The following is a 23121-nucleotide window of genomic DNA, read 5'->3' as shown; positions in this document are numbered from 1 at the left end:
ACGTACATTGTGGTGTGTGCTGTGCTAGGGGCAGCATTGATTCAATGGACTACTTACTACTAGCACCACCCCGTGTCTAAATGTAACAATACCCTGTCCCTTGTCACTGTATGAGGGGACCATTGTATCTGCTTGTGCATGCAACATGTTGTTAGCCCAAGTGTCATTGGCATTCCCTTTGGCTGCTGTTGCGTTTGCTGATTGGCACAATTATGTACAGTTCTCCAGGCATGTGATTGGCCAATCAGGGGTCAGTATTTCAGAGATGTACATTGTCGTCAATCAAACTACTCCTGTGTAGTGCGTTTGAGGATCTGCCTACTTTCGGGCATCATTGGCATGACTGTCGGGTGGCTAGGGTGGGATGTCTCTGCTGTGTCAGGGTGAGACGCAACACTGCGACACACACAGGAGGCTTTGTGGTAGTTGGGCTTCCATATGTGACTGTGCTCCCACATGTCTTTGCCATTCCGACGCGGTGTGCTCTGCTGTGTTGCACATGTCCAAGGGTTCTCGTGCGAGGTACACACATGGGAATGTTGCAGTGATGGTGCTGCCCATGTCTCCTGCTGGCATGCAGGGATTTCACTGTGTATGTCCACCCCCATCAGAGGTCATTTAACATGCATTTCAGAATACATTTGTACTCACCCAGCATCCATGTGTTTTGGCCTTGGTGCCTTTCCATGTACGCTGGCAGGGTACATTTGCGCAGGACCATGGAGTCGTGGGTGGATCCTGGATAGCAGGGCTACATGTCATCTGCACATTCATGGAATGGAAATTCTTACGGTTTCTGTAGGCTGCCTCATGTGCCGGGGTCGAACTAGTGCTACATGTGTGCAGTCCAGGGCTGCTATGACGTTTGGGACTTGGGCAATGGCATGGAACTGGCCCTTCAGCTGGTTCACCTGTGCCTGTGTGGCTGGCAATGCAATGTGCTCATTCACATGGAGCAGCAGTGTATCCAGCACCTGTCCCAGCACGGCACTGAAGGTGGACTGGGCCATGCCATGCATCATGGCAACGTTGTGTTGGTAGCTGCCAGTCCCGAGGTATTGTAGCAAGGACACAAGCTTCACAAGCGGGGGCACTGCAGCGCTGATAGCTATATGGCTGCCTATGTCAGCCTGGATTGTGTCCAGCTACTGGGTGATGGTTGCCCTGTCCAGCCTATACTCAGTCACCAACTGCCCATCAGTCAGGGCCCAGGGTGTTGGCCTGACCCCGGGGATGGCTGCCCACCTTGCTGGTGCTGCTCTCCTCCTCCTTCTCCTCATCCACACCACCCCTTGTGCTCTCAGGGCCCTTTCCTGGTTGGCTGGCCTCTGTAGCTCCAGGCACAGCAGGTAGATGTCAAGGCTCCCGGCTCCAAATGGCAGCATGGTGTTTGAAAAAATGCGTGTTGTGCATGGGTGGGTCCTTTGTAGGCCTCCGATTTACATTGGTTTCACCTGGGCACCTGTTGCTGTCTCCTCCCTGCTGTTGCTGGTGTTCTGGTGTTGGGGAGGGTGTGCTGTGCATGGATGGGTCCTTTGTAGGCCTCTGATTTCCACTGGTTTCACCGGAGCACTTTTTGCTGTCTCCTGTGTTTTACCTCCAGCATTTGTCTAGGGGTATTTTCGGCGGATTTACCGCCAGTTTTCTGGCGCTAATAGCACCTACGTCGGACTCGTGATGGCTCTATAATAGCGCCGGCTGTACTTACGGCCGGCTGTAATAGCGCCGGCGGTATGTGGACTTGTGATCCGGCGGAGCAGTATTCGCAGCGCTAATACCGTTATCGCCAGATTTAAGGGTTACTGCCAAACTCGTGATAAGGACCAATATCTTTAGGGGAGCAGTCATGGGATCAATGTTCTTAGTACTGCACCAGATAAAGTGTTTCCACTTATTGGAATAACAATGTCTGGTGTTGGGTTTCCGTGCTTCCCTGAGTATGTCCATACATCTCTGAGGGACTTGGAGGTGCCCAAGCTCTAAGACTTCAGGTGCCAAGCTTCTAGGTTGAGTGTTGGGGGCACTTGCAACAGGATGCTGTACGGGCAAGAGACCGACATTCTCATGAGATGGGAGAACCATGGCTGCCGTGCCAACTTTGGTGCCACCAGGATCATTGTGACTTGTTCCTGGTGCATTTCGTGCACTATTCTGTTGAGAAGGGGAATCGGGGGAGGGGGGAAAGCGTAGACAGATCATGTTATCCAGAGACTGTCCCATTTGGAGCATTTCTGTGGGTACCTGATGGCGTATCTGGGCATTGGGCGTCCTCCAGAGTCGCAAACAAGTCAATGTCTGAAAAACCCCACTCCGCAAACACGTCGAGTAGAATGTGCTCTTGCAAGCACCACTTATACTCTATAGGTAGATGGAAGTCTCTGCTGAGCATGTCTGCCGCTGGAACATGTTGTGAGAGGAGGAACATGTGTTTGAGTGCCCACTTCCAGATGTTCTGGGACAGTTTGGATGGCCCTCGAGAGTGCCCTCCTGTTTGTTCAGGTAGTACATGGCTGTGGTACTGTCTGAAAGGACAAGGGCTGTCTTCCCCTGAAGGTGTGCTTGGAAGTCTTTCAGGGCTTTGAACACTGCAAACAGCTGCAATAGATTGATGCTATTGGATGCTACTGATGGGGACCACACGCTGTGCACTGTCTGTTGAAGGAGGTGTGCCTGACAGAGATGCCTCTGTGGTGAGAGAGGCCTCTACTGGCGGGGTTGTAAAGGTTTTCCACTGTAGAAGGTTTTCCGTTGACCACCACTGCAGCGACTGAACGAGGGCTATTTAGACAATCACTAGATCGTCCCACTGGCCTGACAACATTGGCTCGAGAGCCACTCCTGCAAGGGGCGCATGCTCAGATGAACGTGAGGAACTAGGAAGACGCAGGAAGCCATCATCCCCAACAGCCACATGGCCTTGCAAACGGTTACCTGGTGACTGGCTACATAATGAGGAATCTGGAACATCATGTTTTGAACCCTCTCGTTGGAGGGGAAGACAAGCCTGTCTTCCGTCCGAATTAGGGCCCCCAGAAACTGTTTGACTTGGCTGGGGACCAGGCTTAACTTCTTGTCGTTGATAGTGGATTTCCTATTCAGTCTGGGATTCTCTATCTTCTGGGTATTTCCCAGGCATCTTCCGTACGAGTCTCCGGTTATGAGCCAGTCATCGAAATAAGGATACACAGGAAAGCACTGCCTGCGCAGGTGAGTCGCTGCTACCGCTAGTGCCTTTGTAAACACCCTCTGGGATGAGGCAATGCAGAAGGTGAGAACCTTGGAACTGATAGTGTGTGTCCTCTATCCCGAAACTGAGGTACTTTCTGTGCACTGGCAACACTGAAATATGAAAGTATGTATCTTTCATTTCCAATATAGCCATGTAAGCCCCCTGCCGCAGCAGTGGGATTACTTCCTGAAGAGTTGTCATCCTATACTTTCATGGTTTGGCATATTTTTACACAGATCTGAAACAGGGCACATGGTTACATCCTTTTTGGGTACAAGGAAGTATATTGAATAAATGCCCTTGTTTACCTGGAGATGTGGGACTACTATGATGGCGCCATTTTCCAGTAGGACTTGGACCTCGTCCAACAGGATTCGCAGATGGTCAGGTGACAGTCGTCTGCTTCTGGGTGGATGGTAGCGGGATGGCTGGAGGAACACGATGCCGTACCCATGGGTGACGGTCTTGAGTACCCACTGATCTGATGTAATCCCCTCCCACACATGGTTAAAAGATGTTAAATGTCCCACGACTAGGGGGGCGGGAGGGTACCCCCAGTACCATTGAGTCACTTGGAGGCGGAGGCTAGTGAACCTCTGGAAGCAAAGTTTCTACCTCTGCCTTTCCCTAGTCAAAAACATCTTTGCTGAGAAAACTGGAAACCATGGGGGAGCCCTGTCCGGAAGACCAGTTGGATCCTCCCCGAGACATACTGTCCATGAGGAGAGCGGGAGAAGAACTGCCCTCGAAAGGGCTGTGGGTGTTGAAACTGCCTCGCTGGATGAAGAGATTGGCAGAGATCTCATTGAGTGATTTTAAGGTATCGTGCTCCTTCTTGGCGGTCTCCAGAGCCTCATCAACCGCTTTCCCGAAAAGGTTGGCTACCACCACTGGCTTATTAATCAGGGAGGCCTGGGTCTCTGGTTTAAAACCTACATTCTTTAGCCAGGCATAGCGATTGAGAAAGGTCCCCTGGGCAAGGACACCCCCACCGTTTCGGCAGAGTCCAAGCTATTTTTAACAATATTCTGGGCGACTTGCCACCGCTCCGCAACCACGGCTAAAAGGTTGTTGCAAGTGCAGTCCTTGTCAGGAGGGGATTCCGATGAGGATAGTGCTAACCCTGCCCTCTTCTGTGTAGTAGTGACAACCAGGGAGTTTGGCATGGCATGGCCCCTGATGTACAGCGGGTCTTCAGGAGTCTGGCAGAACATTTTCTCCACACAGGGATTGACCACACGTTTGAGCGATGGTATGAGCAATGAGGGCCCCAGGCGCTTCTTGACTCAACAAAGGGACGGCTTGACTGACCGGGGTCTTCTCAAAGATACTTTCCATGAAGTCTGAATCAGGGAAGGCTTCTTACGTGGTGATCTTAAACTGATCAGCAGCTTTTTTCAGAAGGTTATTGAACATCATCTGGTCGTCTATAGGCGACGAGTCCCTGGATCGAGTGACAGGAGGAGCATCCAGAAAAATGTTCCCGGGGGCGGGGTGGAATGACTTGTGCCCTGGTCCTCCACAGGGTTCCATTCTGGGTCCTGATAAGTGGGGTGTTGGCCGCCCTGGCCAGAGTCTTGGACATAGAAAACATCCTGGTTAGGATTATCTGGATCATCCAGAAAGACATATTCGTGGCAGTCCTGATGGGATTCCTCCAGGGATGAGAACTGAGCACCTGGGGAATGACTCAGGACAGGGGTCGACATCCCTATGTCTCTTCAAGATGTCATCAAATTGGCCTGAGAAATTAAAGAACTCAGACATTTTGTTCATAGAAGCTTCAAATGTGTCCCTGGTCCATTCAGGGGTCTGGTGGATCAGGAGGGGGGAAAAGGCAGTGTAGTAGGAGCTGGGTCCTGGTGCAGGGCTCCAGAAAGAGGAGAAGAGGCTGGAGAATAGTCCTCAGGCAAAGAGGAGGCCTTCTTGGGGTAAAAAAAAACACTAGCTTTGGAAAGCTTCTTCCAATGCTTTGGAAGTTTTTTCAATGAGTGGACCCGTCTCAGTGCGTCTTTAGACGCTACCGCGTCGGAAGCCATAGATTTAGTGGAAGCTCCCGCTACAGAGGAAGATTTATCATTTTGCGTAGGCCGTGGGGGCGGACACGTAGAGGGCACCGAACTGCAAGGTTCGGAAGGTGGAGTGCAGGTGTAAAAAGTTCCTCAATGGATCCGCCAGAGAAAGTTTAGGGGTTGTGTGCCAGGATGTGACTTTCCCATAGCATTGCCAGCGGCATGCTTGTCAGTGCTGGGGACGGACACGTGGGAGCACAAGGGCTCCACAGTAAGGTCGTTGTCTTCCGAATCGGAGCTGTGGATGCCGACAGACTCCTTGTCTGAGGCGCCGGCAGGGGAGTTACTCTCGGCCTGCATTGCGCAGGCCACCCACCATTTCTAACGCCTGGCTTTAAGGGTCTTATGCCGAAAGAGTTTGCAAGCTTTACAAGGACGCACGTCATGATCACGAGGCAGACACCGATTTCATCGGCAATGGGTGTCTTTCCAAAGGAATTTGCAATTGCAAAATGTAAAGGGCTTCCTCCACATAGCAGAGGAAAATGGCAGCCAGATCAAAGGAAATGGGAGGGAATAGGTAAAAGAAAGGCATTCTCAAGAGAAGTCAATACTAACAGGGCCCCAATCTCCCTACTCTAAAGGCCGGGCCGGAGGGACAAGGCCACGTGGAAATCAGTTGCTGAGCAGTCATGAAAGGGACATCGGCAGACAGGAGCAGGCGTCTAATAGCTGTCGAGTAGTTGTCGAAGGCAAGCGAACCGCAGAAGAACAGGAATCAGCAATATAAAACTCTTATGAGCTTCGCATTATGTGCGACCGACTAGTTAAGTAGAAAAAACAATCTGGTGGGACCTCGACTTGTGTAAGATTTTGGGTACACTACACATCACATTAGGGATAGTGTTAGTCACGCCTGTGTCGACCTACCTTTTCAAACTTCAAAAAGAATATATGCAATACTCTGCAATTACCACTAGATGTCGGACTACATGCACAGCAAGCAATTCTAAGCAGATTCATAAGCATCAGAAATGATTTTACAGGTGCATGGCATAAGCATATAGGGACTTGGACAGCTACAAGGTCTGTTTAAGGAATGTTCTGTTTTAGGGTCAGAAATCAATGTTTCAGTCTTTCTTTTAATCAACATTTGGTGCAAGCAGGGATGTTTATGGGTTCCTCTAGATCAGAGGTCGCCAAACAGTCGATCGCGGGCGACTAGTAAGTAGCTCGCCTGAGCCTTTTCAGTCGCCCGCGCTGAAGATACCGAAAAATAAACATTTATCCTAAGTTATATTATTTAATGGTGATTTTTGCAGCCATCTTCTGTGTTCAGGAACAGAACCCTAGTCGGCCCAATTGCAGGCAGAGAGCTTGGCTACTGTGCCACTTGGAACTGCTTGTAAATCCATTGACAAATGTCAGTATCACGTTATGCTTCTGCAGGCCGCCTGTAGTACCACAGTTGGCCTTGTGCGCCCCCACGACAGTCTTTCTTAAGCAAGCTGCTCTTGTTTGCCAGAGATGTTGGAGGGGCTGGGGCAGGATCAGGATCATTGTGACCACGCAATGAAAACATCACAGTAGCACTGCTGCTCGCCTGGAAATGTTCAAAATAATATTTTAAAAAATGGTGCAATTTCTTTCCAAATTCCACACCGTACATTTCCACTTTAAATCACTTCCATGACACAAGTACACCCACTTTTAGTACATTAGGCAATCCATAGACACGCTGTACAGTAGAAGCCTACCAGGGTAGTTCAGCAGGTTGACAGACCGATGCTGAGATGTTATATATTCAAAACTACAGGTTGTTAATCGTATGGCTTTTTGCAATGCATTATAAAAAAAGTGCTATACAATGTGTTTGGCCAGGGTATGGGTTGGGCTGGTTGCTTGCTTAATTTCAGGGCTGAGGTGGGGATATTTCTGCCCCTGTGAAAATCAAAAGTTGGCACCCATGAACCCACAGTTTAATTTCCTAAAAACTGCTGTCAGCATAACAGAAGCATTTGTGATTAACCAGTTTGCCAAGCATATAACATCTTTATAAATATAACTTGTGCTAAAACACAGAGGGGCACACAAATAATAATGATGTGTTATTTATATAGCGCCTTAATCCAAAGCGCTTTACAGAGCACATATTTACATGCAATATCACCCAACTGAAATTGGTACGTGTATCGACCTCAGAAGGATGAAAGGCTGAGTTGGCCTTGCTGGGATTTTAACCTGCGACCTGCAGATCACGCTCAGATAGCAGCAGCGAGCGCTCAACCCGCTGAGCTATCTTACTGGCAAATAACAGAGTATGTGTGGTGTCTGACAAAAAAAACATTTCAAAGAAAACTTTTGAACGCAAGCAACATTTTTCAATTTGGAAATTACTTTTTTTTAATTTGGAAAATAATAGTGTGCCTAGCATGTAGAAAGCCTGCATAAATCGCAAAGGAAGGGGCACAAAATTACAGGATATTTGTATGGTAGTCCAACAAATATCTGTCTTTTTGAGACAGCTACTAATAAATAATAATGCAACAAAGAGGTTTTTGAAGTTCTTAATATATTTGTGAAGGCATAGGTTATTCCATCTGTTTATAGAGGGGAAATAATCGACCCAAAAAAATATTGGTAAAAATTCTGAGGCTTATAAATATCCCCACCCCGATATCGTCCGCTAGTAGCTCTCCACTGTTGGCATCCACTACAAGTAGCTCTAGCTAACGTAAAGGTTGGAGACCCCTGCTCTAGATTAACACTGGAACAGTTCAGATTATGGGGATTAATGAATAAACACAATTATTTTAATTTTTTATTAGGCGCTTACCCACAAAAGTGATGATTTCACAAAATAAGTATTGCATGTTTCCATGTATGATGACATAGGGTCATAAACCAGAGGATTTCACATCATGGGCTTCAAGTCAAAGAGTGTCAAAGTAAAGCCCTACACCCATCTACTATGCACTGGGCCCTTGTACTTGCTCATTAAAATCCACAAACACACATTGGTACACGTAGCGTCAATGCACACGTTGTCTTCCAAGGGAAGCTGTGCCTGACCAAACACACTCAACCTGGTCTCTTTGATGAATTTCCTTCAAGCCTGGCTGCTCTAACCATTTCACTGTTACAACATCGCTGGGTTCCTATTGACATTAGGATGTATAACAATATATCCTAAGGGCAAAGAAAGTGATAAATCAGGAAACCACTGAGTAGTCCTAACAGTAATGTATTGTTAAAAAGGTATATAGAATAGATTTGCTAACCTTCTTTAAGTTTCTTCATCAGTTCTTCGGAATAGCGCATTGTCCTGAGGTGCACCAGCGCCTGAGGAATCCTGTAGTCTGCAAACATTGTCACTTCAGAAATGTCACTGAAGCAGCCATCACCTTTTCCTTCAAGCACAGTCCATGTGTCTGCCACCAGAATTTGCACCCGCTTGTAAAATGTCACTCTTCTTCCCTAAAGAAGCAAGTGGTTGTTAAAAGGACTTAGTCAGAAAGGCAAAACTTCCTACCAGCACCATCAAGGGGCTTTGTGGCCATGGACACAAACATAGTTGGGGCCCATACAGATGACTTCGATCATAATAATTGTTAGAATGTGCCCATTTCCATGACCCATTGGTTTGTGAGGTAGGGAGGAGGTCATCTTCATTTTAGAGCCACATTAAAACATGCAGACCCAAGGATCCTGTTCAGTGCAACAACTAGTAACATGCAATTTAAAGCTATGGGAGTGCAGACCTTGCTACCACAGCAGATTACATTTCTATCTTAATCTGGTAACCAGATGACATGGTCAACATCGTGGAAAACAAATTACATATAATGATTATTCAGATGCTTGATGTACCGATTTTATCTCCCTCTGTATACTTTCATCCAATTTGGATTTCATTTTAGTGGTTATACTGGGCTTTAACCATTTAAGTGTTGGCATGCAAGACTGCAGAATGCTGCGAGAAGAAGCAAATAGCAACCCCACTACATACAACACTGTTGTCAGAACTAAAGGAATGTGATATGATGATGGTTTTTAGAAAGGCTGTAACTTGCATGTGATTTAAAGAACACATGTCATATGTTATCATGTTCCTGAAAAGCCAGGGAAGGGCCAGCAACTATAGGTCAGTTTGCGTGACCACCAAAATAAGAAGGTCATAACAGTCAATTATAAAGGATTGTGGGATGGAGTGGATTACAAAATCAACAGTAGCATGTTTTTACTAGGTAAAGGTAATGCCGTACACATCTAATTAAAGTATATGGTAGATCAAGGAAGTGGTGAAGGATGTGGTCTAGTTAGGTTTCACTTTGGAGTATTGTTAGACAAGAATCTACGGTGACAGGAGCTGGAAGGAAGGGTGGGGTGGAGCCCATAAACGGACAGTACATGTGAGTCTTAAGCCAAGGCTCTTAAAGTGCTTGAGTAGTTTAATCAGTGATGGGGTAGGAGGCGGCTAAGTGACATGCAGGAACGAGTTCTGGTAAATAGCACTTAAGAATACATCATACAAGCGGCAAACTTTTGAAATGTAAATGCATTCAAGTACAATGGCCGTGACAAGGGGCGGGGAGGGAGCAGGAACAACTTAAGTACCACTACACATCAAGGACATTGATCCCTCTCAGTGATGGGCCCTTGTTCTTACTTTCCTATGTGCATTACAAGCCAGATACCTCAATTGGGGACTTTGTGAAGAAGAGCACTGTGCGAAGAAGCTGGTTAAACCAGGTGGTGTGTTTGCATTATAATGTTCTGCGCATCTAGACTATAAGTTATACACTGGGAATGCCACTGCCAAAAATATTTCAGCCGCCAACCTAATCATCAGGAGGGCCAGTTTGGCGAATGATGCCTTGAGTTACTTGTTCAGTTCTTGCGATAGGAAAAGTAGGACAAGGTATAGTGTTTTGAGGAAGGAGTTTTAGTGCCAAAGAGTCTAATTGCCTCAGTGTTTCTGAATATGCTTGGACTAGAAAGAAAGGAAGCTGAAGAGCATAATTTGCCAGCCTGTACTTGATTAAGAGAACATATGTTTAACTTGAAATTAAACAAGGAATGTCTCCACAGAACCCCAGGCATCACACTAAGGGCCTTATCACGAGTTGGGCTGCATCCCGGCTGTAATACAGCCTGACTGTAATAGCCCTAGCACAGCCTGGTCCAGCAGTATTACCGCTGGATCACAGGTTGGGTGTCAACGGTAAATCCCCATTCTACACTGGGTCCCATTGGATTCAATGGTGCATTTTGAGCGCTAATTATGCAGACTAATACATCCGGTGGTAATACAGCCGAAAACGGGATTTCCACCTCTAGAGAAAGGCTGGAGGTAAAACAGTCCATTTAGCGCCCAACTCGTGATAGGGCCAGCCCTTAAATGCGTCGATAATACCGTTACCACTGCATTTAAGGGCTACAGCCCAACTCGTGATGAGGCCCTAAGTTCTCCCCCAACATCCTTATCCAAGTTTTGCAAAGGAGGATTGTGTCCAATGTCTTTGGAGCTATTATAGGAAAAGAGTATCATATTAAAGCCTCATCACGAAGCCCCTGATTGATATATTGCGCTGGACCTTTAGTTATTATTTAGCCATCTAGGAAATCTAGTTACTCTTGTAGATATCAAAGTATAAAATAAGACACAGGCAATATGTACCTACCAACCACTGGCTTCCTCATCCCAGACTTAACTGCCTTCCTTGAGCACCCATTCAAAGACAGCACCTCCAGTGATTCCATAGACCACAATTAATTTGTGATCTTCTACTTCGACTCTTCTCTGACAACTGTTTCTATGTATATACTAGCAAAAAGTACTCGTTCTCCACGCGGGTTATGTAGATGGACATGACAGCACTCATCCTGTAGGTCGCTGTTTCGATTTGCTTATCACTTGCTGTGCTTTGCACTCTGAAGTAAACTGCACTGTGACTGGGCATGTGTGGCTGGTTGACATACCCCAGAGCAGACTTTGGGGGAGGAGGGCCTGGGGGAGGAGGTGAGAGTTGGTGTGCTGCTGCATACTGTTACCTTCTATGCTCCCTACCCACCTGTCGCCTCACCCTGGCGCAGTTCATTGCAGTGCAAATATCTTGGAAACCGTGCATCCTAGGGCCTGGACCTCGAGTTTTGTTCCTCGTGACTGGACCGGTCCTTCTACGACCACGTTGATGTTTCACTGATTTCAGGCAACCATCTCATGTGTGAAGGTGCTAAAATCTGGGGAAAGGGATGGGGTGTCCAAATGTCATGTAGCTAGTAATGTCTGGAGGGTCTTGACCGGTAACTATGCAAAATGTGGTGCAGATTGGTCAAACGGTGTGGAATTGTATATGGAACAACGCTTAGCAAAACCACTAACCCACAAATGTTGACATTTGCTGAAATCTGCGAAAGGGGTGGGGTGTCTAAATGACATGTAGCCAGTAATGTCTGGATGGTCCTAACAGGTAACTATGCAAAATTTGGTGCAGATTGGTGAAACGGTGTGGAATTGTATAAGGAACAAGACTTTGCCACAAATCCTGCCACAAACAAATTTTGACTTTTATACATATAGATAGATGTGTAGGGAGGAGGGGAGTATGGTATGGGGAGCCCCCCATCAAAAGAAAAGAAGACACTTCTATACATACAAGAGTCATTTAGAAGACCACAAAGTAAATGTTGTAGATGGAATCCCACAGAACCCAAAGACAGGCACTCTGCATTCTACCAAGATATGGACCAATCACAGCAGAGGAATTCTCTAGTATACGGGGGGTGGGATGGGGGGTTGTGTGAATAAAGCAGATTACACCCCTTCCCTCATAGTAACCAAGAGAGAATAGCTGGTAGACCAGACATAGACCATCTGTGATGATCTTGGTTAGAAAGTCAGGTACGCTTTTTTTGTATGCATATATACAGTCGATGTATGTGGTTCCAGTTACTCTTAAGCTATATGCAGGAGTGCAACCACTGACCATCCTCATGCACTTCAGCATAGGCCCCCAAATGACACACTGAGAACATTCATACTCAAGCACTCATCAACATTCTCCTGAGCGGCAGTCACACACTTGCATCAACATTCTGTCCGCATTCATAGATGGCCAGTAGGACAGAAAATCACCCAGCAGGAAATTACACCCCATTTCATCCAATGAAAAAGAAATGAAAATAGAATGTGTGTAAGCACACAGAGTAGAAGGTGGGTATGCATTCACTCACCGGACGCAATAAGGAGATCTGCATGTGCACTCTAGTAACTAAACACACACATCCAGACACCGAGCAAGAATAAAGGAGAAGATTAAACCACACAACCAGGAATAATGAATCGGCCACTGCCCTGGCACTCATCATTCCCCAGCACACCAACCATACCAGTGAGCTCAGGAAAGAGAAGAACATGCTTTGAAAAGCATTCAGGAAAGACAAAGCCTTCAGTCATAAAAGTAGATACTTTATTTACACGTTTAGAAAATCCAGCTATTCTTGTATATATGTAAATATAAAGTAATACACGGGCAACAGGCACTCACCAGCCATTGCACCCTCATCCCATACCTACCGGTTACCATAGAGCACCCATGCAAAGGCAAGATCTCAGCATTCCAGAAACACATGATACGGAACACTCCCACCAGAGCATCTGGCATTCTCTAGTATCCAGGAAGGGAACGAGAAAGGCAGGTTAGAACAAAGAGCATCATGTCGTGTAACATGCTTGTTGAGATCCCTTTTTTAAATTATGTTTTAATCAAAGATGAAATTGAAGTGGAAAGAAGTCATTACTCCCAAAAAGTGATGTACAGGCAAACAATGCCCGTCATTGACCTGAAAGTGACTTTCATATCTGTATTACAGTGTTCATTTTAGGGCATACTAGTTTCCCTCTCCCCAAACCCCCTCATTCCTACTCTTTACTCATAGGGTGTCCCTCCCACTGTTCAGTTGTCACCATTGCTTCTCACACTTCTTCCCTCCTGCTCTCTCATCACTCAATGTACAGCTCTGGGCCTCATAATGCACCCCCTCACACTATCTTAGCTCCCAATTTCTCCTTCTTAGTTACACCTTAATACTTGTCTTCACAACTCATGCGTCAGACATCACTACTCCTTTTTAGTGGTCATTTCGCCCCAAGTATCATTAATACTCCTTACCACAGCAGATGTCTCAAAATAGTTGTTTGTTTTAAAGAGGCCTGCACTGAAGAACGCTCGGTAATGAAGAGGGGCATATTCGGAATAAGGCTAACTGCCGACTCCCTCCCCCTCGCTCTGACAAGCATGTTATTTGTGCTGCAAAATAAATGTATTATTGGGTCTGGCTCAGGAAAAGCACATCCAAATGACCACTCATCCTTTTGCAAAGTTAAATCAACAGCATCTACGTATGTATATAATACGGTGGATGTTTTTATGCTCCACTGTGCGAGACCTGCTTCATGAAATCCATTCCCGAATGGCAGTGAGTGCCATTAATGCCTGCCTAGTACTTTACTACTTGAAATGCCACTCTGATTTCGGTAGTACTCGGATTAGATCAGTCAGTGATTGGCTTCTTCCTTAGTACTCTCAGAATATGGATTGCGAGCTTACAGCAATATGTTTGACAAGTATCAATGAGGAACATGGGGGGGGAGGGTGGAGAGTGGGAGAGTGAGAGAGTGAGAGAGAGAGTGAGCGAGTGAGAGAGAGAGAAAATACGAGACTGTTGAAAGAATAAGTAGGAGGTTGAACAGGGAGAAAGCATAGGCTGTGGGAGATATTGAAGAGATGGTTGGAGACGGAGAGAGAGGTTCGGGAGGGGTATTATAAGAGAACGGGGAAATAACCCTAGGGAGAAGAAAATGGGATTTAAGAAGGACGTGGCAGTAACTAGGAAGCACAGAGTCATTTGGAGTAAGGTTTGGCGCAAACCCAATAGACAAGGTTGAGCCTGGGAGGAGAGAAGGGAAACGTTTTGAGTAGATGAAGGAAGAGAGAGCAAAAGAGAGAACAGGAGCTACAACAGGGGTTATCTTGGGCCTAACACCATTGTTACCTGTCGAAGAGGACATGCAGGATGGATCGATAAGGGACAAAGCCATGGCCCTACAACAGAGAGGGGAAGGGCAGTAGAGGCTGAGTCAGCTAGCCAATTCCAGTTACCAGCTTCCTGGTAGATGCTCTTGTTGATTCAGCCCCAGTTTTCACACTCTTGGCAGTCTAGTGGACTGGCACACGGAATCCTGAAACCCAAGAGCTAGTGAGTCTTCCCGGAGAGGAGTATCAGAAGAAGAGGACCAGAGACCATTGAACAAGGAGACAAGAAAGAAGTGCAGGATATTTAAAACCCCAGGACTGTGAGTGACCGTCAATTGAGCAGCTACTCGGGAACGATCCACAGAGTGGATTTACAAATTAAAGACTGAAGCTGTTTAACAAAAGGTGAACCAACCTCTTATTAAAGTTTGGTGTTCCATGTACGTATTTTGGCACAAACCTGTAACAATCCCCAATACATCTCTGTTTAAATGTACATTTCTATCTTGGCCTCATGTTGGAAGGGTTTTGCTATACCACCACTGGTGACTATAGAGGCCAACCTAAAACGGAGCTTTAGTAATGGTTACTAAGCAGTACTGCAGCAACCCTTATGAAGTCTAAACACTGGTCAAAGTTACAGATTTACCTGGTATCCTTTTCAGTAAACACTCTCAGCATAGTTTATTGTGAAAATATATATGATATTTATTTACCAAGAATTGTGTGCATTCATGTTAAAAGAAACTATAAGGTAAGTAATTCCAAAATGCACTTACATAAAAAACCAAGTCTCTGATCTACAACAGGACTTTCCTCTAGTTCATCTGGGCTCCATTGCACCCCCACCAGACATGCCACTATGATTCAATCTCCCACAACCACTCTGACAAAAAGTACTGCAATTAGGGTACATTCTGGATAGGGTGAGTGGAGCGTTCTGCCATGTGTGGAGCAACATCATGCTTTGGAGCTTATATTGTCAGAAAAGCAATGTATAAAGGCCCTAGAGCATAACAAATTCTAGAAATTGTCATAGAAGATCCCTCCTAGGCCATTCTCCCAGTGACATCGAGCTTTCTGACAGCCATTGCCCTATGAGGTGAGGACCCTATGGAGACTCGATAGCCAGCCCTCCGATCCCTAAAACAGATCTATCACTGCTCAAAAGTTGTGAGATCGTTGCAAATATTGTCCACCCATTTTGGCACAGATAATACACCCTTCAGCTGGAGAAAGTGGAAGGCAGACAAATGCTGTACTCCCAAGTTTCATCTGTAATTGTAAGAGGTTTTATAAACTGGCAATTTCTCCATAGTTGCCCTACTCTTTCTTCCTCAGCAGTATGAATTCCCTTCACCCACCTTAAAACCCTAGATGAAAGTTTTATCACGGTCAGTGGCTGCTATAGGCTTAATTATCAAGGTAAATAGCTGGGGGGGACAATAAGTAGCCCTCTCTTGTCCCCCTTCCCAACATGATCCTGTCAGACCATCCCCCATTAACCACCGCCGAGGGACATGCATACAGTGCCTCAATGCAGCTCCTCCAGCCCTTCCCAAAGCCTGACTTACTTAGTGCCTCGACCATGCGAGCTGACCCGTTCAAAGCCTTTACTACTTCAAGAAATAGCAAGTCAGCTCAGTTTTCATCCAAGCAGCTAGAAGATTTTTGCATGTAACCAGCACCACACCGACCATGAGAAGCAGATGGCAACACCGAGCGCGGAGCCGTCTAAACGCCCAATAGGGAATGATATAAGGGGACAGAGCCCAGGAAGGTAAACCAAGTATGGTACCACCCAGAGGATGAACTGCACAACCAAGCAGCATCTTCAAGTACAACAGGACCCCAGGACAGCGGAAATCACTCACCGGAAATAAGGACCACAGAAACTTGTTCATTCAAGAACTAAAAATAGTCGAAGACTAGAAAAACATTGCCAATAAATAATTTCTTTGTATTATGTAAATGGAATGTACCTATGATTCGCACTTGATGCGCTAAAATAATGCATTAGTGCCTTGACAAAGCCCAAGAAAGGATGAAACACGCACGTGCCTCCTAGTGGAGTTATGTTGGCACAAGTTTAACAAATATGTTAGTAAATCTTTACTTTTACCTAAGTGAGGACACTGTAAGCATTTGAATTAAACTACCTATTTCTGACACACTAAAGAGTTTGCAGTAGCAAATTATTGAGGAATTGTAACATATGAATATTGTATATATGAATGCGCACAGGCCTACATAGAAAAACAAACTCTTTACTTTACTCAACAGACCAATAGGTGGATGGTGGTCTCTATGTAGCCATGCAGCCACTGACCTCCACTTAGCATGGAATAGTTCGAAATTGAATAAGAATCACAAGGAAAAAAGGGGGGCTGAGCGCACAGACTAATATCATTCACCAAACCCAAAGCTAACCCGGCCACATATTGCGTTGGGCAAGGGAGAGTCGAGCTACATTGCCACAATTATCTTGTAACAATCTTTACATCTATGTTGAGTAGCGAGATGGGTCTGCATGACCCAAACTCCTTCAACCCTTCACCTTCTTTAGGTATTACCGATATCACGGCCTCTTGAAATGACGCTGAAATCTCTTCTCTTTCAAGAATACCACTGAAAATGCTAATCAAGAAAGGGACAATAATTCAGAAAAATATTTCAAGAATGCTTTTGTGATGCCCTCATTGTAAGGTGCTTCCCCCAATGCCATCTGCTCTATTGTTTCCATGACTTCTCTAGTTGCTATGGAGAGTCCAGTCATACAGCTTCTTCCGCTAACAACCTTCTAAGGTTTAGCTTGGCTAAATGGTCTCTTCTTGGCTAGATGCTCTCTTATCTGTTCTACTATCACACCCCCTTGCTGTATATAGGTCTTCACAGATGTGTGCAAAATGGTGGGTGATTTCTCAGGGATATGTAGTCTCCCTTCAACTCGAAGTCTGTCACTGATAACACCTCTCTTCATTCTTTAGGCTCACAGTTCACTGACCGTAACCTACTTTTTGTAGAATATCTGCTTTAAGAAACACAACTTCTGTCTATAGTGTGTTGTGCTAGCCTCTGTCTTTATTTCAGGAATAAGATCCCTTTTGTCTTCCCTCTCCTACAGTAATTTCCTCTCCAGCTTTCATATCTCCCTTTTAAGCCTAGTTAATAGCAATCTTTCTTCGGGACTCCTTACACATCAGTAGTCCACACACCATGTAATTCGGCACTTCTCAAACTATACTTCTATACACCTCTCCCATATGTTTTATGGTGAAAGGTTTTCTTCATTTTCTCCTTTAGGGTTTGCCTAAACAGGGCAGCCCGCAAGAGCAAATCATTGCACTGCCAATGTTTGCCATCATGATAGAGTTCCACTGCATCGAACCATATAGTGGTCCATTCAAGCCAACTAAATTTTTAGAACTGGTAGACACTACAGACTCCTAACCCGTTCCACTAACACATCTTTATAAGTACATATGTATAGAAGGGAGGGAGGAGAAAAATGCAAACACTTAATTCCTTGGACTGTACACTCTCCATACATCCACCAAAAATAAATATTTCAGTTGGTGCTTGAATTTGTTTGATTCATTCTGGCATTGGAGGAGGTCCCATCGTTTAATGTGTGCAAATCAAGGCCAGGGTCTGAGACCACCTTTTTAATTTGAATGTATTTCATTTATCTTGTATAGCGCGCTTAATGCCAGAGTTTGGTTTCTAAGCACGGATCCAGGATTCGAACCTCTGTTGGCCTGCGTGGTCTTGCTTCCAAGACAAGCCCGTTGCCCCTGTGCGATCCTCCGTTGACATTGAGATCACATCCCAAGAGCAGTAGCCCCTCAGTCCACCCGAAAAGTCTTAAAATCCTCCACACAGAGGGCTCCTTGACCTTGTGTAGGACCATAAATAATGCCTAGAGCAATCCGCATATACCCCAAGGGCCATTAAAAGCCGCCCTTAAAATACCTTGGGTATAGCTGTCAGTTTGAATCTCAGGGATTTTCGGAAACAAAACTTGTTCCCCTCATTTCCTTTCTTTTGTACATCTGCGGCCCAATAGGATTATCCAAACTGTCCCAATTAAAGCCTGGATTTCTCTCCCTCCTTAAATGCGGCTTTCTTCGAGAACTATACAACCTATGTCATCTAAATTCCCTGAAGACCAAAGATTTCTTGAAGGGCGAGTTTAGCACCTTCAGGTGCAGCATTCCCATTCTCAGTCCACCCAAGCCATCCGCCATGCTCAAAGTGGGAGTCATCTTTCATCATTTGCCCTCCCTCTTTCAACCTCTTGCTGGGTATGAGAGTGTTCTTTAGGCTTTGTCAAAGTTTGGGTCTCTCTTTACCCTCAAATAAAACCCCACAATAAAATCCCCAACCACATACAAAACTACTCACGCCACTACCAATAGAATAATTTCAAATGCACAATCCATGTACATTATCTGTACCCTATATAGGGGACATATGGTACATTGTGGGCTACCTAGAAGGCCCAGCAGATCCCCTCCCTTCGAATCCCAAAACAAATCCCAAAAATAAAAACTCTTAATCATAATAACATTATGACTCCTAAGTAAAATAGGTCTCAGAGTGATATCCTGTTTATTTTCACAGTCCTAATAACAAACCTCCCAACATACACAGAACATCTAACATTAACCCAATCATTTGTCCCTAAGACATATTATGCCTGTACAAAGATTTCAAATCACAGTAAACATTTACTTTAATTCTACTTTCTGGGAGTCTTCTCTCATCCTTTCACAGGACTGGATATGTTCATTTTCTTATTTTTTCACAAACTGGACATCTTTTTACTTGTTTTTTTTTAACACAACAGAGGCCACAATTCACCCAAAAGAAGTTCTTTGTCAAAGAAGGCTGGCTGGACCTGTCTTTCTCTTCTAAATACAGAAGGCTGGTGACATCTTGTGAAAGATTGTAATTCTATAGTCCTCGCCGGCTTGTTTGAGACTCAACAAAAAAGGGTACCAACCCCAACCTATACCTGGTGGTTAATGGTTATACATTTTCGCATGTTAAATGTCAGCAGTGAAAGGTCTTGGAAATTGCAAACCTACTTCAAAATCAATATACTCAATCATTCGTATCCTTGCCAAAACGTGCACTTTTTCATGATACTCATGGCATCTTACAACAATGAAGTGGGGCCATTAAACAGACCACCTCCCATGTGGGCTCTGTTAATCAGATGTCTTTGCCATGTTTGTCTTTAAAACCTTTAAGGTTAGGTTTGCTTCTTGAACTTCCAAGACTGTCAGTCTTGCTACATATTTGATTTCCATTAGGTCCGCCAGCAATTGCTTGTTCTCAAGGGATTCCACTCTTGATGCTCTTATATGCAGTAGTTGTATCACATCTAACTCTTGATAGCAGTAGCTCTGTCACATTGATCCAGGTTGCATTTCTGAATAGGTTATGATTACTCAAAAGGTTCAATCAAAAAGAAGATTTACAGAATTCATATTCGCTCGAATGGCAATTGAAATCACCTTTCTTTTCTCGAGGGGTGGGTTGTTTATCTTTCTATGTAAAGCAGAAGACCAAGTGGAAAGCAAGGTCACACAGCCGCTCACAAAAGCACCCCAGCAGGGTGTGTAGGTAGTTGAATCTATTCGAAGTTGCTTTCAAAAGTAAAACGTAAAAATTATTTTTAATAGAAAATAATGATAGTCTTGAGATTCAATTGTTTTCCAAAATTGGTTTATCCACCGAGAATTTGAATAAGAAAATTATATACATATCATGCGATGAAAAGTCACTAATAAATCCTTAGTGAGGAGGAAACCACCATATGTTTTTTCAATCAGACCATGAAAATTGCCAATGCATTTCGGAATAATATTTCCTTCATCAGGGCAGGTCTATAAGCAATATACATACAATGAATCGATAGTACATAATCAAACCAAGCAGTAGTGACATATAATATAATCAACATACCATATTGTTGTGATTGTAGAGGTACGTAGATGGTAAACAAGGAAAAAAGAACAAAGGGTAATGAGGCCCTGTTGGATGTAGATAAAGACCATTAAACAATATGTAAAGTGAATGCAGCGAGTATTCACGGAAAGCATTTTACCTGAGGCGGGTTGTAAGCACAGTATGGCGTGAGTGGCTTAAAGAAGCCTTCGAGTGTTCAGACTGTCTACAAGGAGTCAGCGTTGAAGCGCAGCCTCCAGGAAATGGGCTGGAATCAAAAAGGTGTATATAGTTGCAAAAACGGGTCTGATCCGTATATAGAGACAAAATTCTAGCAGTAACGCAAACTAACCTTACGAGTCGCAAGGAACAGGCGTTCTCCTGTGATCGGCTTGCGTACATCTGAGGCTATCGTATCAAAGTGTCGCCAAGGCAACGCTTCCTTTTAAAGACACGTGACCGCGAAGCTTCCGCGAGGAGCGCGCAGTCAAAGTAAAGACACTGCAATCAGGCCAGTGGGCTTGAATTGCTATGATCCACATATTTAACATGCCTCATCTCTACCCAGGCGGAATTGTGGTCACTAAAAAATCTGAAATCTAAAAAAAGTCGTACTGTAATGAAAATAGAAAAAATACTGTGATAAAGCGGCATCATATGGAAAAAGGGACCTAGTGCAAGATCCAAACCATGTAGAATATATGGATCGGTATGTGTGGTTCTGAAGCTGCCGGTACAAACACTATCGACTGGTGATGTATTCTTAAGTGGTCTCCCTCTCCCAGCGGTGAGGGTCCTAAAATAGTTACATTGCGAGTAAACTCAAACTAATGTATCATTACTGCGAAATCTACGCATCTGCATGTAATCAACCCTGCTGGTGGTGGTGACATCCTAAGATGGCACCTTGCGTCCCAGACAATCTGTCCGGGAGGGCCATCAGGGTTCCATTGCTGCAATGCAGTTATACATTAATGTCATGTTCATGGTAATACTTAGGGTCAGGACGTATGTCCAAGAGATGCAACAAAGTTCCATTGCTTGGATACAGTTACACATCGTAGTAATCATTCACAAATATAGTGTGAAGAGCAGTGTCATCCTGGTTCATAAAGGGGATTACTCTTCGGGTACAAGGATAATCGTACAGTACAGTTACTAACACTCAGGCATCACATACAGGAAATAGTGCCAGCAGTCAAGAACGTATTGAACAAATGTTAGGATCATAAAAAGCAGTGGTAGTTGATCTCTTCATTGATGCCATTGGGGGTCAAGCTACTTAGCTTGTCGATCCAGAATGCCTCTCTACGGTTCAGACGTTGATTCAAGTCTTCATGGGGACTGTTCTTCGTAAGTGTCTCTAAAATCACGAATCTCATCTGGGTCAGATTGTGTCCATTGTCAACCCAATGTCGGGGTACAGCTGAGTTCATGTTTGCATTGCGGATGCATGACCGATGTTCATTCCACCTAGTTTTAGCCATTCTGGTGGATTGACCTACGTAGAACTTGCCACATGGGCATTTGATACCATAGATGGTATTTACACTGTCACAAGTACCGTATGTTTTTAGTAGAATCTTTTTCCCTGTTCTGGGATGGTTGATGACATTCCCCTTGATTATTGAGTTGCAGTTAGTTCAATGTAGACAAGGGAATGTTCCAGTCCTTTGAGTTATAGGCTCCTTGAGAGGCAGCCTTGTGTGTACCAATTCGTCCCTAAGGTCTCTACTGTGTTGATAGGCGAACACTGGTAATTCACTAAACAAACCTTGAACTCTAGTGTCGTTTCTCAAAATACTCCAATGTTTATTGATGGTTTTCTTTATTCTGTTGCTCTGGACCGAGAATTTAGAAACATACACAGGTGTCTTCAATTCTCTCTTAGTCTTTGGATTCTGAGTGGTAATCGAAGTGTCTCGTGCCAGGCTACTCACTCTGGTGAATGCTGTGTCGAGTTCATTCTGTTTGTAGCCTCTCGCTAGAAACTTATCTTTCATCACAAGCTGTTGGGCTAAGCAATCTTCTGGGTCGCTAACTATTTTCTTCACCCGAAGCAGTTGACTGTACGGGAGGTTCCTAAGCAGACTCGGTTGATCGAAGCTTAGACGATGTAGGAGATTATTGCGGTCTGTGGGTTTCCTGAATAGCAAAGTACTGTAGCCAGTTGATTGCTTTTTGATGAGAACGTCCAAAAAGGTAATTGTGTCATGGGAGATCCCTCGTGAACTGGATGCGCTGATCTATGTTGTTCAGATATTCAAAGAACGTGTCGAAGGCGGTCCTAGTGCCCCTCCACACACCAAAAATGTCATCGATATACCGCGTCCACAAGTGGATGTCTTTGTTCCATACTTGTTGGTTCAGTACATTGTCCATTTCAAATTTATACATGAAACAGTTGGCGTATGTGGGTGCCATAGTGGCCCCCGATTTTTTAGTGACCACAATTCCGCCTGGGTAGAGATGAGGTATGTTAAATATGTGGATCATTGCAATTCAAGCCCACTGGCCTGATTGTAGTGTCTTTACTTTGACCGCGCGCTCCTCGCGGAAGCTTCGCGGTCACGTGTCTTTAAAAGGAAGCGTTGCCTTGGCGACGCTTTGATACGATAGCCTCAGATGTACGCGAGCCGGTCACAGGAGAACGCCTGTACCTTGCGACTTGTAAGGTTAGTTTGCATTACTGCTAGAATTTTGTCTCTATATACGGATCAGACCCGTTTTTGCAACTATATACACCTTTTTGATTCCAGCCCATTTCCTGGAGGCTGTGCTTCAACGCTGACTCCTTGTAGACAGTCTGAACACTCGAAGGCTTCTTTAAGCCACTCACGCCATACTGTGCTTACAACCCGCCTCAGGTAAAATGCTTTCCGTGAAT

The 23121-nt window shown here is 44.9% G+C and overlaps 1 protein-coding gene across 3 annotated transcripts in view; it reads right to left on the bottom strand.

Annotated features, from left to right (window-relative positions):
• The window catches only part of LOC138488465 (queuosine 5'-phosphate N-glycosylase/hydrolase-like), a 212017-nt gene that overhangs the window by 14474 nt on the left and 174422 nt on the right, over nt 1–23121 (bottom strand). For all 3 annotated transcript variants that reach the window (XM_069615440.1, XM_069615442.1, XM_069615441.1), the window contains exon 4: nt 8523–8718. In XM_069615440.1, the coding sequence (XP_069471541.1) occupies nt 8523–8718 (196 nt within the window). The remainder of the gene's footprint in view (nt 1–8522; nt 8719–23121) is intronic.

This window comes from Ambystoma mexicanum, chromosome 9 (assembly GCF_040938575.1).
Source record: "Ambystoma mexicanum isolate Mex_15411 chromosome 9, UKY_AmexF1_1, whole genome shotgun sequence".
NCBI classification, from domain to species: domain Eukaryota; kingdom Metazoa; phylum Chordata; class Amphibia; order Caudata; family Ambystomatidae; genus Ambystoma; species Ambystoma mexicanum.
The sequence above is the reverse complement of the archived record's forward strand: the minus strand, read 5'-3'. Positions and strand labels throughout refer to the sequence as shown.